This window comes from Poromitra crassiceps (assembly GCF_964638095.1).
Source record: "Poromitra crassiceps genome assembly, chromosome: 20".
Taxonomy (NCBI): domain Eukaryota; kingdom Metazoa; phylum Chordata; class Actinopteri; order Beryciformes; family Melamphaidae; genus Poromitra; species Poromitra crassiceps.
Window position 1 is genome coordinate 15,465,730 of NC_139637.1, and position 17,122 is coordinate 15,482,851.

The following is a 17,122-nucleotide window of genomic DNA, read 5'->3' on the forward strand; positions in this document are numbered from 1 at the left end:
CGGGGAGGGGTAAATCGGGCATAAATCGGGGCCAAAAATCCTGTCGTCTGAGCCAGCCTTTAGCCTATCACGAATCAGCTTTGTGTGGCTTCAGGAAACACAAGGCTTGGACTTGTGCAGTGACACGTGGGGCGGCTCATGGCTCAGGAGGTAGAGCAGGTCGTCCACTGACCAGAAGGTCGGTGGTTCGATCCCCCGCTCCTCCAGTCCACATGTCGAAGTGTCCTTGGGGCAAGACACTTGAACCCCAAATTGCTCCCGATGGCTGTGACAGCACCCTGCGCGGCACCTTCGGTGTGTGAATGTAGGCACATTGTAAAGCGCTTTGGATAAAAGCGCTATATAAATGCAGTCCATTTGCAGTCCACATGATAAGGTTAGGGGCGAGCCTCTGTACGCCTTACCTGACACTGCCAGACGGGGGCAGCGTCAGGTTACTGTAAGCCTGACATCCAGTCCTCTTTCCAAATTGTTTGTGGGAGTCGTGACAGAGACCTCCTCCACAGCAGTGAAGGACACCAAGATGAGTGGGAAAGAGATGAAGAGAGTGGATGGAAGAACAGAAGAGAGACAGAAGAAGTGAAGGCCCTGTACCATGGGTACCTGATGCTGCCAGATGCTTTGTTTTTGCATAACCATCTGGGAACGAGTTGTTGGGGGAAACCGTTTCAAAGGGCTGGCACTTTCAAAAGATACCTGGCGGGTGATTGGATGAACCATCTGTCTATCTCACGGGCTCGATCTCACTGACGTCACACCAAAGCCCGCCCGTAGTTGCCTCCTAGGGCCAGTGGGCTAGCTCCTAGCTCCGTTTGTGAAACCAATGTGGAAGTAACTCAAACCTGTATTGTCTCGAATGGCCTGCAGGGGGCGACTCACTGGCTGCAAAAAATAAATCTGGTTACTGTACATAGTAGTGAAAATGGTGGGACTTGTCACTTTCCTAATGAGTTCATGGCCTCAATCTCTAGTTTCCAGTCTTCTTCAACACAGCATGATGTTAATTTTGTAAATTATGGTCCCATTTCGAGGTAAAATAGACGATCGAAAAGACTATGTTTTGAGGCGTGATTGACAGGTCGCCTGTCCAGTGATCACGCAGCTCGCCGATCACGGACCAATAGCAGGCCGTGCTGTGGCTCTTCTCGTCCCAAATTCACGTCACTTCTGGCTCCAAATAACCAAGATGGTGACGGTGAAAATACCGACCTCGAGGCTCCAAAACGGGAATCCAAAAACCAATGGGTGACATGACGGTAGCTACGTCCATATATTTATACGCTCTTTGCATATTGGATGCTGATTGGTGCGACTCACTAGTGGTTCGGATTCCAACCAATACATTTGTAGTCTCGCTAGCCAGACTCCTCTCCCTCCCGTCCGAGGAGTCTGGCACCGCGGGTCTCCATAGTGGGATTGTGATGGGCGGCGCTTAGCGGCAGCGCCCTTGGAAAATTGTTTCAAACAATCCAACTTGCCGTTTTCAGCGTGTAGCAACGAGCTAGCGTGTAGGTTTCTGCCGTTAGCTTGCTAGCTAGTTAGCGTTGTTGTTTTCACTGAGGTGGCAGGGCACTATTTACAGCCACACACACGGAGGAGGGAGCGGAAGCCGCTCTGATTGACAGGGTCGGAGCCAATGACCGAGCTTCTTGGGAAATCCGGCAGCGTCTGAAATCGACGCTTCCAATGGGAGAGCAGAGTAGAGCAAGGGAGGGTTTATCCCAGTTATGGAGACCTGTGGCGCCAGACTCTTCGGACGGAAGGGAGAGGAGGCTGGCCAGCGAGACTAATACATTTGGAACGTGGCAAGATGGATTTGTTGTGTGATCATGATCTTGCGTGGATTTAATTTTATTTAATTCTATTTAATTTAATTTAATTTAATTTATTTTATTTTATTTTATTTTATTTTATTTTATTTTTATCCTTTATTTTTTCAGAAAGGTCCCATTGAGACCCATATGATCTCTTTTCCCAGGGCGTCCTGGTCAAGAAGGCGGCACATCAAAACTAACGTTTCCCACGAAACATGTTCATGTTACGCCCAAAACCCACCTATGAATAATTAAGGGACTTAATACAAACCCTTTACGCCTTGCGCCTTACTTTGTGCCCAGAGTGTGTCCTGCTATAGCAAAAGTGACTTGGACACGCCCTGACAACAGACAGCAGAGAGAGAGAGAGAGAGAGAGAGAGAGAGTAGAAGTAGATGACCAGAACAAAATAAAGTGAAACCTCTAAAAAATAATAGAAACGCTGAGTCAGAAAGGGAGAAAGATGCAATCAAGAGAGGAAGATTGAAGGGAGGAAGAAAAAAGAGACGGAGAACGTTCTCTGCCAAGTGGGCCAGTGAACTCTGGCGGCAGCAACATCCTGTAAAGTGCCCTCTCAGCGATGCACACACACACACATGCACACGCACACGCACACACATGCACACGCACACTCATGCACACACACACACACACACACACACACACACACACACGCGCGCACGCACACACACGCACACACGCATGCACACACACACACACACACGCACGCACACACACACACACACACACACACACACACACACACACACACACACACACACACACGCACGCACACACAGCAGTCCATTGGATAGATGGAGGAGGTTGGGCCGGTCTGGACGGGGAGCAGAGGAGGGCGGGACCCCAGACAGCTTTATTACATGACTGTGATCTCTTAATGCCATCATGTTCACACCTCGCTCTCTGCCTCAAACCGCACCGCACCGAGCACGTTAGCCAGGAGGGGGCGACGTGAACGCTTAGAATGATCCGAGTTTGTCTTTGTCAGGGGCCGGAAAGCTTGCATCTCTTTACAGAAACCACAGACCCCATACGAAAATATGGACAGAGTCACCACACCAGGATGTCATTGGTTTGTAGACATGCGTTTTGAAGCCTCCAGTTTGGCGTTTTGCCCGCGGCGCCGCCATCTTGGGGTTCTTGCGCAGCTCGTGCGAGACAACACGAGACCAGGGGTTTCACACAGAGACTGCTATTGGTCTGTGATCGGCGAGCTGTGCGATCACTGGACAGGACACCTGTCAATCATGCCAAATAATCTTTTCGATCATCTATTTTACTCTAAATGAGTGAGTTATATAAAAAGTCACCCCCTGTACAGTGCAATTAGCTATAGAGACCAGGGCCCGGTTGCACCAAGTGGTCTTAACTATGCCTGGTCGTAACTCCTACGTCGGTCTTAGTTAAGACCAGTCTTTAGAGTGGATTTACGCCTGTTGCACCAACACGGCTTACGTCTGGTCTTAACTATGCTGATCATAGCAATGCGCGTTCATGTGAATTGCCGGGGAATGCCCTCTGATTGGCCCACAAATGTGCCTCGCGCCGTCACCCACTACTGTATGTGCGTCACTACACCCTCCCTCCTCCCACCCCCCTCCTCCTGTAGAAGCCCCTGGGGAAAATGGCGACGGCGATTAGTGTCAGGCAGTCGGAATGAAATTGAATGTAACGTTCCCAATTCTATGTATTAATTTCTAAAAAAATTAACGGCAACATTTGGGAAGGCTAAGCCACACAACTAGTTAGTTATAATCTTAACATCGTGCTTCAAAGACGGAGAACTGGCTGTGTTACGACGATGACGGTCAAAAAGGTCTCCGCGGAGATCTCTGTTAAGGCAGGCTCTACGCCTCCTGCCGACCAGGCGTAGGAGTTACGCCTGGGCGTAGTGAAAATAAGGCTTAAGCCGTCTTGGTGCAACCGGCGTAGCTGTTAGGTCGTAAAGTTACGACCAACTTAGCTTAAGACCAGTGTAAGACCAGTTGGTGCAACCGGCCCCAGAACTGTTTGTTGAACCAGGTTGTAAACGCGTTTATTTCTGCTGTCAAGTTAACGACTCCCTATTGGAGCAAGCCTCAAGTGACCATTCAAGGAACTGCAGCTTTTATCACTTCCTCATCTGTCCAAGCCCTTTCCCCTGAAGATGCGGAAGTCTTTGTTTAAGCTGTAATTCCTCGAATGGCCACTTGAGGCAGGACTCAGAAGTCCCGTCGTTCATGTTAAAATGCCCCACTTTGTAACAGTAATTAAACATCTTTACAGCCTGGTCCTTAACATTTTGGTCTATAGAGCTAATTTCACCTTCTCATAACAACTGTAGGGGGGTCATTTTTTGTATAACTCGCCCGTTTGGAGTAAAATAGATGATAGAAAAGGGGGTGATTGACAGATCGTCTGTCCAGTGATCATGCAGCTTGCCGATGACGGACCAATAGCAGGCGGAGCTGCAGCTCTGGGAAACTCCCATCTCATGTGACGTGCTGAAGGACTCAACCCATTCCCTCCCCACTCTGCTGACGAAAAATCAAGATGGTAACAGCCAACGTTTGAACTCTGCCAGGGAGAAGAAATTGAATGGGATAGCTACGTCCATATTATTTATGTCTATGGTCCAACCCCAAGCTTGCTGCCTGGCACAAACTCAGAATTACAGTCTTGTTGTCGTGTTGATCCAGGGTTTGAAGTGTCAAGCAAAGTTTCAAAAATCATAGAGAGCCATGTAATCCTTCAGTTAAAGTAATACTGTTGGTATTAAGAGGTTTTCACAACACTGGGGACATAATAGTTACATCTATTATATACAGTATATATATTAATTTAGAAACTATATTAATATAGAAACATATAATGCTATTTAGTTTATATTGCAAAACACAATAATGTCTTAAATGATGATCCATGTTGAATTTTAATAAAACTGGCACTTTTTTCCAAGTTCTCTTGCTAATTAGTGGATAATGCTGCTTGAATTAATTTGTTGATTCTCAGTAATAATCATTTGTGACACATTTTTCTACGGCAAGAGCATTGGGACAATAGCAGTCGACGCTTGATTGCTTGCTTAGGGAAAAGGTATCATATCTACTGTTAGTGTGTGTTCGAGAGAGCTGTGTGTGTGTGTGTGTGGGGGGGGGGGGGGGTTATGATTAGACAATCTGAATAACGCAGGGTTAAGCCTGGAGCCTGGAGCCGCTCGCATCAAAAGATACTTCACACACACACACACACACACACACACACACACGCACACACACACACACACACACACACGACAGCCCAGTGAGCTATTTTTAGAACACTTTATATAATCATTTCTTACGCCGTCGTGTCTGTCTGGAACGGGGGGACGGAAGCATCTGTGTGGACAATGCTGAGAGGAGTGGATGAGAGAGTTTGACAAAAGCGTTACGCAATGAGGCTAAAATTAGCCGCAGCGTCCTATAAATAAGAAGGTGCCAAGTATTTATAAGTGGATAGATCACAGAGGAGAGCGTGGCGACGCATTTCCCAGCGTTGTCAGTGGTTTGATGTGGCGCCAAGCCGGGCGGCTGTGAAGAGATGCCGTAAGAAAGGGAAAAGGATGCTATCAGCAGCAGCAGCAGCAGCAGCAGCCATAGACTCTTCTCCTTCTCTCTCTCTCTCTCTTCCCTTCTTTCTCTCTCTCGTTACTCCCCTCTCTCTCTCTCCCTGGATCCCTCTTTGAAGTTCCCTCCCTACAATTTGAGGAATACCCCCAACAACTTCAAAAGGCACTTCCTTTGGTGGGAGGTGCGAGTTATTCTTAGCTCACCGGTGCCCACGTAAACGCTGGGGTTGGAAAGAGAGAGGAAGTTGGTGGGTTAGGGGGTGGGGGGGGGTGGGGTTGTTGGGAGATGGCATCCCCTCTCTGTGGTTATCCAACATTCTTCAACCATTAGGCCTATGTCAAAACTATAATATGACCTCATCTCAAACTCAAACACACACACACACACACACACACACACACACACACACACACACACACACACACACACACACACACACACACCATATTGGACTTTCAATACACTCCCAATCACAAGAGTTTAATTCCAGGGGAGAATCCATTAAAGAATTAGGAATACAGGCGATTTGATCATATTTTATCGTTGTTAATATCTCGGATGCCGATTGCCGTAAAAGAGCCAATAACTCTCTGATTTCCCACGATGCATTGCTTCTATTCTTTCATTACTTATCCTCATTATACTTCTTTCTCATTATATCCTGTCATTACGCTGGCAATCGTTTTGGCAGAGGAGCGAGGAGCGCTCATGATTTTCCAAAACGGAGGGATGTCTCAGCTTGTTCAGCATGTTGTTCACACTGCACACTGTGGTCTCTCTTGTCTCAGCTTGATGCATGTTCAGCATGTTGTTCACACTGCACACTGTGGTCTCTCTTGTCTCAGCTTGATGCATGTTCAGCATGTTGTTCACACTGCACACTGTGGTCTCTTGTCCCAGCTTGATGCATGTTCAGCATGTTGTTCACACTGCACACTGTGGTCTCTTGTCTCAGCTTGAAACATGTTCAGCATGTTGTTCACACTGCACACTGTGGTCTCTTGTCCCAGCTTGAATGCATGTTCAGCATGTTGTTCACACTGCACACTGTGGTCTCTCTTGTCTCAGCTTGAAACATGTTCAGCATGTTGTTCACACTGCACACTGTCGGTCTCTCTTGCCCCCCCACTCGCCCACCCCTCCCTCCACCCCCCCCCCCTCTCAGCTTTGAATTGAGCATGTTCAGCATGTTGTTCACACTGCAGACTGTGGTCTCTTGTCTCAGCTTGATGCATGTTCAGCATGTTGTTCACACTGCACACTGTGGTCTCTTGTCTCAGCTTTAAACATGTTCAGCATGTTGTTCACACTGCACACTGTGGTCTCTTGTCTCAGCTTGATGCATGTTCAGCATGTTGTTCACACTGCACACTGTGGTCTCTCTTGTCTCAGCTTGAAGTATGTTCAGCATGTTGTTCACACTGCACACTGTGGTCTCTCTTGTCTCAGCTTGAAACATGTTCAGCATGTTGTTCACACTGCACACTGTGGTCTCTCTTGTCTCAGCTTGATGCATGTTCAGCATGTTGTTCACACTGCACACTGTGGTCTCTCTTGTCTCAGCTTGATGCATGTTCAGCATGTTGTTCACACTGCACACTGTGGTCTCTTGTCTCAGCTTGAAACATGTTCAGCATGTTGTTCACAGTGCACACTGTGGTCTCTTGTCTCAGCTTGAAGTATGTTCAGCATGTTGTTCACACTGCACACTGTGGTCTCTTGTCTCAGCTTTAAACATGTTCAGCATGTTGTTCACACTGCACACTGTGGTCTCTTGTCTCAGCTTGATGCATGTTCAGCATGTTGTTCACACTGCACACTGCGGTCTCTCTTGTCTCAGCTTGAAGTATGTTCAGCATGTTGTTCACACTGCACACTGTGGTCTCTTGTCTCAGCTTTAAACATGTTCAGCATGTTGTTCACACTGCACACTGTGGTCTCTTGTCTCAGCTTGATGCATGTTCAGCATGTTGTTCACACTGCACACTGCGGTCTCTTGTCTCAGCTTGATGCATGTTCAGCATGTTGTTCACACTGCACACTGTGGTCTCTCTTGTCTCAGCTTGATGCATGTTCAGCATGTTGTTCACACTGCACACTGTGGTCTCTCTTGTCTCAGCTTGATGCATGTTCAGCATGTTGTTCACACTGCACACTGTGGTCTCTTGTCTCAGCTTGAAACATGTTCAGCATGTTGTTCACACTGCACACTGCGGTCTCTCTTGTCTCAGCTTGATGCATGTTCAGCATGTTGTTCACACTGCACACTGTGGTCTCTCTTGTCTCAGCTTGATGCATGTTCAGCATGTTGTTCACACTGCACACTGTGGTCTCTTGTCTCAGCTTGATGCATGTTCAGCATGTTGTTCACACTGCACACTGTGGTCTCTTGTCTCAGCTTGAAACATGTTCAGCATGTTGTTCACACTGCACACTGTGGTCTCTTGTCTCAGCTTGATGCATGTTCAGCATGTTGTTCACACTGCACACTGCGGTCTCTCTTGTGACCACTGGTGAACACTGAGGATCACTAATGTGACAGGGTTCAACCATGTGACTAATGGATTTCACTTTAATACACTTAGACCCGTCTCCTGCACACCCCGCACAGACAGATGTCCTCCCACACTGTCAACGTGCAAGTGCTTCGAATGTTGGAGCAGTCATTTGAAAAATTGTTTGATGTCTTAAGGTCCGTTAGCAGCTTTGTGTGTTGTTATGTACCAAAAACACTCTGACGTGTTGGTTAGTTTTCCAGCATCTCCCCGAGTCTTACAAGATCAGGGGAGGGCATTTCTGTCACTGTGCCTTTAAAGCTCGTTCATATTTTAAAAGGAGGCTTCGCCGATTTTTAACCCACTTTGCATCACTACAATGTGGGTAATATTATGCAGATGAGCAGCCTTTACCTTGTCTTCACGTTCTCCTGCGCCGAGAGAAGGGCAGTTCTATCTGAAGGGGCACATCTCCAGAGCGTTGTGTCTATCCATCTGTCCAAACTCGAGTATGTTACAGTCTCTATAAAGACTCTACCTCATACCTTTAGCTGTTTCCTCAGTGAGTCGCTGATGTCTGTCTCTCTCTCTCTCTCTCTCTCTCTTCTCTCTCGCTCTCTCTCTCTCTCTCTCTCTCTCTCTCTCTCTCTCTCTCTCTCTCTCTCTCTCTGTCTGTATTGGTTTGCCTCACTCGCTTCCTCTCATTTACGTTCAAAAGAGGTAAAAGCAGACACACACGCACAGCACTTACAGCACTCACATGTTAACACATTCACTGCCAACAACGTATGAACACGTTTTCAGAATCCAGCTGTTCCCTGCCAACAACGTGTTTACACGTTTTTGGCATCGATTTTTTTTTTTTGACGGTGGGTTATGCATCTAACCCTTTTACATCTCTTATATAATTATTGGAGCCACCGAACGTTTACAACCCATTCCACCGACCCACTAAGTGGCAACAGTGCTCTCCTGGCTAGAGAAAGGAAAGCATTTTTTTAACTTGTCACGCCATTCTCAGCCCAGCCATTCTCCTTTTCGCGCTGATTGCTGGCGATGCGGGATTGCAAATTTACATAATAGATTCAGCCGATCTACTATGATCGGGTGATAGATTACAGGTGGAGGAACACACTTTGAAACACGCAGCATAAATATGACCAGAATCGCAAAAGCTTCTCTCAACCAAAACTCCAAACGAGCGAGTCCATCCCGACTTCCTCAAACAGCGGCCGTGCAGACATGCAGGCACAGGAGAGCAGCAAAGCACTGACTGGTGACAAGCTTGTCCGCCCACGGAGGGAGGAGTTGAAGCAACTCGAGAGGGAGGGAGAGAGAGAGAGAGAGAGAGAGAGAGAGAGAGAGAGAGAGAGGGAGGGAGAGCGAGAGGGAGGGAGAGAGAGAGAGAGAGCGAGAGGGGGAGGGAGAGAGAGAGAGAGAGAGCCAAAAATGAATGGTTAAAGTGACTGTTCCATCCAATTTCACAAAAAGCCGTTTATCTCTGAATATTCTTTCTGACGATAAAACCATGCTGTATTCAACTGCTAATGCTTACATAACTACTAACTCTACAAACTAACTCTTTTAGACAGAGAAAGTACACATTCTATTAGTACTTTTGAGATATTGTATGTTCACAAACTCCAAGCTGAAACGAATCCTCGGCTCTTATAAAATGAGCCATAATCCTCAAAAAACGGCTTGGCAGAAGCTACCTACAGCAAAAAAAAACGTCTGGCAGTCAATGTGTTAACTGCACAACAACTGAGTTCCAGACGTGACATCTTTTGAACATCTGCAGGACTGAAGCGTAACAATCGACGTTTCACCTGACGTTTTTGGATTGCCAGGCTGTTTATTTCTGCTGTAAAGTTTGGGATTTTAACATGGGGGCCTATGGGGAATGACTCCCTTTTTGCAACAGGCCTCTCAAGCGGCCATTTGAGGAACTGCCATGTTTTTTTGGGGTACTTCCGCATTGGCTTCATTTGTCCACAACAGAGGTTGCCCCTTGGTTACACACAGTGCTGGCAAGCAAAGACTACTACACAATCAGCTCCCCAGTGATGTTCAGGTTGATGGATGAGGAGAGGTGCAGCGTATAGATTACCATTTGCGCGGTAGCCTTGAAATTGCACGGGTGTATCTCCCCAGAGAGTTCCGTTTACACACATCTGCGCATTTGTGGGCGTTGCAGTCACTCACTGCAACACACTGTGTGTGTGTGTGGGTGTGTGTGCGTGCGTGCGTGCGTGCGTGCGTGCGTGTGTGTGTGTGTGTGTGTGTGTGCCTGGAAATGTGTACCATTTACATCTGTCTGTCTGTGTGTATGCTTACTGCGCAGTCTCAAGTGTCTCTGTGTGTGTACATGCACTCCATCATCCCACGTTTGCCTATAAGCCCGAAGAGCTGGCTTTGACACAGCCAGCTCAATTCTGCGCAAGTCTGCAGTGTGTTTAATAGCAGAGATGGGGACTTGGATTTGAGACTTGGACTTGAGACCCGTTCTCAAAGACTTGAGACTTGACTTGAAGGTTTGGGACTTTGTGAACAATCTTTATTTTTCTTTATTAAATTTTGTATTTTTTTTGCTGCATTAACATGAAGGAAATGTCTACTAATGTCATCTCTAATCATTGCTGCTGCTGTATTCTAATCGATAAGGAGTGAGGATAATACAGTACATGCTTTGAATCCCTTAGTTTTAGCTATGCAGTGTTCTAAGCAGACCGGATGACACACAGCAGATGATAGAACGCTCATCCATAAGAGACTTGAGACTTAACATAGACTTGCCCCTCAAAGACTTGAGACTTGACTTGGACTTGTGACCAAAGACTTGAGACTTGACTTGGACTTGCTAAAAGTGACTTGTGAGCTTCTCTTTATTATATATTTTATTTATTTATTATATATTTATTTATAGCTGCACTAGGCAAGATTCTTCTGCACAAAAACGCAGCCGTCTTATCAGTCTGAATCATGCAGTGTCTCGCGGTGGAGAGTGCGTGGAGCCTGAACATGCTAACTCGTAGCGTCCCCGTGTAGCCAATATTATGAATGAGTTACGCTTGTGAATCAACCAATATGGTGGAAAACAATCCCAGAATGCAATGCACAATCTTGCATTGCATTGCATTCTGGGACTGATTTGCATTGCATTCTGGGATTGATTCCCAAGCCTAATTAGCAGGGCCGATTTTACACTTCATGGGCCCTGGGGCTATTCATCTCTGCAGGCCCCCCCCCTCAAGCGGAAGGGAGTGTCGGCGGTGCCCGAAAAAAAATTGAGTGTTTTTTTTTAACCTTTTTTAGCCGTATTTAAAGGAATATCTCATTTTAAATCAACATTAGGATTATACTGTTGTGATGTCATTATTCAGTATCTTCTCCTTTTCTCACTAACTTTCATGTCACCACCTGCTCTCCTGTCAGCATTCTAACTTACAAACACAAACTGTAGGTTTAGCCATCATGTTCTTTCATAAACAGCCTGATTGGAAAGAAAACATTGCCACTGAGATGTCACAACAAGCACTTTTATTATTATTATTTAGTATTTATTATTGCTGTTATTATTACAGTAATTAAAAAAAAAAAAAAAAAAAAAAAAAATGGGCCCCTTGATATCCCGGGCCCCGGGGCTTCAGCCCCGGTAAGCCCGTTGGTAAAATCGGCCCTGCTAATTAGAGCTCCTACTGTATATCCCCACTAATTGAGACGCTGTTGATTCAGCACGTTTGCTCAAGTTCATTTCTGGTGTTGGACACTTGCCCACAGCAAGGGACAACTCCAAAACATTGCCACTTTTCAACCAGCTTTGTATCCTCACAATGTCGGTAATGTATATATCATTACAAGGTGGGTAGTGTATATGCAGATGAACATTGTTTACCTTCTAGCCTAGATACACTAGACGACTTTGAAATCTTAACTGATTATGAAAAGACAAGGGAGTTTATACTACATGACTTTTTCATTAAGATTTTTTTATCACAACTGAAAAACTCACTGAAATACATGACACGACTGGAATCACCGATCAAAATACACTACCCGACTGTGTGCCCAGCAAACTCACGTCTTTCAAGTTATAAGACGGTGTCTTGAACCCACAACACAAATAACCAGCAAACTGACGTGATCTAGAACTGAAGTAGACATGTTCAGTTTTGAGTAAGGGGTGGTACACCCACTTTTTCTTTATTCTATCAAATCTCCCTTGCGCTCTTTCTCTTACTATGCTATCACTATTAGTATGGAGGATCACATGTCAGCTACATTTGACTGTCATTAGCTGAACAGCTAAATCCAGCAACTCTTACTTGTCCACCCACTCTCCTGTATCCCCTCCCCCAGGAGTGTGCCTGGTGCTGGGGTGCATGATCTTCCCTGACGGCTGGGATGCGGAGGTGATCCGGGACATGTGCGGAGAGCAGACAGGGAAGTACTCCCTAGGCGACTGCTCTGTGCGCTGGGCCTACATGTTGGCTATCATGGGCATCCTGGATGCCCTCATCCTCTCCTTCCTGGCCTTCGTCCTGGGAAACCGGCAGACAGACTTCTATCTGGATGACTTGCAGACAGATAACAAAGGTGAGGGAGGGGCCAGTGGAACACCAATGAATACATTTTGTATTATTATTATTATTATTATTATTATTATTATTATTATTATTAGGTATTCACAGCGAATGCTGGGAAAACGATTGTTTTTGTCCAGATTCTTAATTAATATAATTAATGTAATGTAATGTAATTAGGGGCACTTAATTGCCCTAATTACCTAATGATTACCCTAAATTACCTAATGATGTGATGTCACTCGATCACTCAATGATGATGTCATCAGTGATGATGTCAGACAGATGGTAAGATGCTTGCATTCTGACATCATCATCAGTGATGTCACAAATCCCTCTTTACTCACACATAGTAACATCAACAGTGATGCCATGGATACAATTGTGACATCAGTGACATCATCAGTATGGCATAACTATTTTCCTACATATATATATATATATATATATATATATATATATATATATATATATATATATATATAATATGAAGGGTTAATTTGCAAAAACAGGTATCTTCGTTTGGATTTTTTTTTTATCATTTTATTTTATATATTGATGTATTGATACTTAAATTTATTTTTGGGAAATTTTTATTAGCAATCATAACTAAAACATACTCATCTGATAATTTGCACATACATCACCTCAATAATGTTTTCTATGTGCACTCCAGGGAGTATCAAACAGATTTGTTTGTTCATTTTAAGAATGGCGTTTACCTGTTTTTGCAAATGAACTCTTCATATACAGTATATATATATATATAACCCTAACCCTAACTATACTGTATATATATATTTATAAAACGGCTCTCTCAAATCAAGCAATCTGAATGGTTCACAGCCATTGTATAAATCCAGTAACCCACTCCAATAACCCATGGCCATGGGTTATTGAGTTGCCATGGCAACTCTCTTACTAAAAGGCTTTGGTTACCTCAAATGACAATGTAGAAAAAACAAATGGCAGAGACAGCTGTCAGATCCTTGTGAATCGATCTTCGCTTATAACTTTACTAATACTTCGCAGAAAATTATGTTTTGTACAAGAATAGACGCGGGCTAATGTCTTCTTTGCAAAAAAAAGGCTGTTAACCCCGCATTTAACCCCGCATTTAACCCCGTAACGTTAGTTGGTGTCGGCTCTCAGCTTCTCAGCAAGTGCTGAGAATGCAGCGCTGCGCTCGAGCTGCGTGTCGGGCTTTCCAGAAAGCTCTCAGCTTCTCAGCAAGCGCCAGGATTGGCCAATGTCAACTTCAGTCTCCAGAACGATCCAATCAAATCACCCGCACTTTCTTGCGGTCCCACCTTACAGTAGTGTTTCAACTGACTCTGCCAGAATACCATGCCAGTCGGACTTATAGTATTATTATTATTATTATATTATCATACTTGGAAACCGTTTTATAAAAGCAATATAGCACTCGAGCAGCGTGTGTTGTGGCATATATCCCGCTGCTCAGCAGTTATCCCACTCGGCCTGCGGCCTCGTGGGATAACAGCTGATCAGCGGGATATATTTTCCACAACACACTGGCTCTCATGCTATATTGCTTAAATATACACACACAGTATATATAGTTTAAACACACAACTTTTTTCTTTTTACTATTTTCCACATTTTAGAATAATAGTAAAGACAGCAATGCTATGATATAGCACAAAAACGTATTAGTGGTCAATCTGTTGGCTGGTAGCCTATTGTATTACAGTATATCTGTGTGAAGTGTGACCCCACTCTAACCTGACCTCAGTGTGATGTGAGAGTGGGAGACAGTCCTCCAGAGACTATCTGACAGTTTGCAACATGTTGCATCAGGACAGCTGAAGCACATGGTTTGAGCTGAATGAAAAGAGAGAAGAAGAACTAGAAGAAGGGAGAGATCACAAGAGAGAAGCAAAAATAATAATAAAAAGTAATTTGCATGGATGACATGATAATTCTCTATTGGATTTGGCTGTTTAAACCATACTGCACATTACAACAATACCTAATGAGCAGAATGAGAGAGAGAGAGAGAGAGAGAGAGAGATGACATAAGACCAAACCAGAATAAAATGTAATCGCAATTTATGTTTTACGTTTCTACCTCTGTTATTCAATGTTTGTGAAGCAAAAATACGTTGCAAATATGTTGCAAGATCCCAGTTCATTTAAAAACAAACTGTTATGCAAACTAGAAGGGAACTCGGAGGGCGCAGCAGACCTCCACCAAGGCCTGATACTGTACTGTATGCAAATTTCGTGAGTTGGATCGGAACCACTCCAAAATTGAATGGGTTCAAGTTTCATGAGAATCAGCCCAGTAGACTTTTCCGGAATCCTGCTAACAAACGGACAGATGGACAAACGGCACTGAAAACAGAGGCGGAGGTAAAAACTCCGTTCTGGTTTTATAGGCAACTAAAACCACTTGGTTAAGCTTAGGGTGATGGTTTGGGTTAGAGTTAAATAACAAAAAAGGCTCAATGTGACTCGTAGACTTTGAAGAGGCTGGGGGTCGAACACGGCTCTCCGGTGTGAAAGGGAAGTGTTTACTCCCTCCATGCACCCCGACCACATCGCCCTTTAATAGCAGACTCTATGTGTAGAATGTTGATATGCAACATATTTTGGTTTCACATATGTTGACATTTGGATGCACGATAGACCAGGGAGAGAGAGAGAGAGAGAGAGAGAGAGAGAGAGAGAGAGAGAGAGAGAGAGAGAGAAAGAGAGAGAGAGAGAGAGAGAGAGAGAGAGAGAGAAGAGAGAGAGAGAGAGAGAAAGAGAGAGAGAGAGAGAGAGAGAGAAGAGAGAGAGAGAGAGAGAGAGAGAGAGAGAGAGAGAGAGAGAGAGAGAGAGAGAGAGAGAGAGAGAGAGAGAGAGGAGAAGAGAGAGAGAGAGAGAGAGAGAGAGAGAGAGAGAGAGAGGTGACATAAGATGTCTCGGTGCCCAAGCAATCTATCTCCATGATGGTTTCCATGGTAACTGGAGAGATTCCAGAGCGTGGGTGTGTCTCTCTGTTCTCATGTGATTAACCCTTCTGACGCTCTTACACATTTGCATCTGCATCAGCTGTGTGAACTGGCGTTTCCTCTCTTATTTATTACAGATCTTTTAACGTAAATAACGTGCATCATTTTCATGTAAATAATGTGTTTGGCTCCCCTTGGATTGCTATAATGGCACAATAGTGGTTCAAGAGAAGCGAAACCCAAAATGTGTCAACAGAAAATCCAAGCTTACCTGCTAGTGCGTGTGCCATGGAGGCTGGGTACCTCGCGCGGCCGACGCGGGTTCGAGTCCGACCTGGGGTCCTTTGCCACATGTCGTCCCCTCTCTGTCTCTCCCCACCTTTCCTGTCTGCCTAACTGTCCTGTCTAATAAATGCAAAAATGACAAAAAAATTATCGAGGGGAAAAAAAAGGAAAATTCCAAGCTCCGCCCACGCAATTTGATTGACAGGTGAACTCTGGGAAGGGCAGTGTCAGAAATACCAGAGCGATGAGCGCACGTAAATGAAAAGAACAGGGGGGGAAATCAAATGTAACTACAGCATTATTAGGCTCAGCAAAAATAGCAGCAGTAAAGCATACTGAGATCTCGTGCATCCTGGTCGCTCCCCTGGTAGCACGCATACCACGAAGGCTCGCCCCCTCGCGCGGCCGACCCGGGTTCGAATCCGACCTGCGGTCCTTTGCCGCATGTCAATCCCGCTCTCTCTCCCCACCTTTCCGGATCTGCCTACTGCCCTATATAAAAAAATAAATATAGGTGAAATGCCCCCCCCCCCCCCTCCCAAAAAATAGCATACTGAGATATGGGGGGGAATGAATGGAAAATAGATACAATATTGTAGAAATTAGACACAGATAGCAAATAAATGCGTTTTTGTTGATGTTGTTTTTTTCACCATGGTGATGACCTATAAATGCTACATTAGCACAATTCATGTTTCACATTCTGCACAAATATGCACTTTTCTGTTGTTGCCTTACTGTGCATATACCAAGCCGTGTGTTTTTGTTTTTTCCTTGCAGATTTTGCTGTGTCACGGGTAAGTCGGCTTTATGAATATTATGATAATTTACACTTGCTTCTCTATTATGCATCACATACTGTTGTGCTGTCTACTGTGACGAATACGTGAAATCCTGCCTGTACCTCTTGTGTTGGTTTTGTAAATGTTATTATGGCCGATATGTTGCAGCAAAATGCACACGAAATTGGTGCAATAATTTGAGTCGTCTCTCTCGTTTTCCTCAGATTGAAGTTCGGGACAGAAGAGAGCCGAGGTACGGAGTACAGCGTCTTCACTGAGGGCAACGTTGGCCCTGGACAACTCCTCTCCTCTCCTCTCCTCTCCTCTCCTCTCCTCTCCTCTCCTCTCCTCTCCTCTCCTCTCCTCTCCTCTCCTCTCCTCTCCTCTCCTCTCCTCTCCTCTCCTCTCCTCCTCTCCTCTCCTCTCCTCTCCTCTCCTCTTCTCTCCTCTCCTCCTCTCCTCTCCTCTCCTCTCCTCTCCTCTCCTCCTCTCCTCTGCTCTCCTCTCCTCTCCTCTCCTCTTCTCTTCTCTTCTCTTCTCCTCTCCATCCATCTCTCGCCTCTCCTCTTTCTACTCTACTCTCCAATGATCA

General features: G+C 45.2%; 1 protein-coding gene across 1 annotated transcript in view; it reads left to right on the forward strand.

Annotated features, from left to right (window-relative positions):
* LOC310794765 (LHFPL tetraspan subfamily member 4 protein-like) overlaps positions 1-16,808 on the forward strand; it is a gene marked incomplete at both ends in the record, with an annotated part of 33,855 nt that extends 17,047 nt beyond the window's left edge. Inside the window, 3 exons of the mRNA XM_083656801.1 lie at positions 12,280-12,516; positions 16,529-16,545; positions 16,755-16,808. Of these exons, the coding sequence (XP_083512927.1) occupies positions 12,280-12,516; positions 16,529-16,545; positions 16,755-16,808 (308 nt within the window). The remainder of the gene's footprint in view (positions 1-12,279; positions 12,517-16,528; positions 16,546-16,754) is intronic.
* Positions 16,809-17,122: the final 314 nt, after the last annotated feature.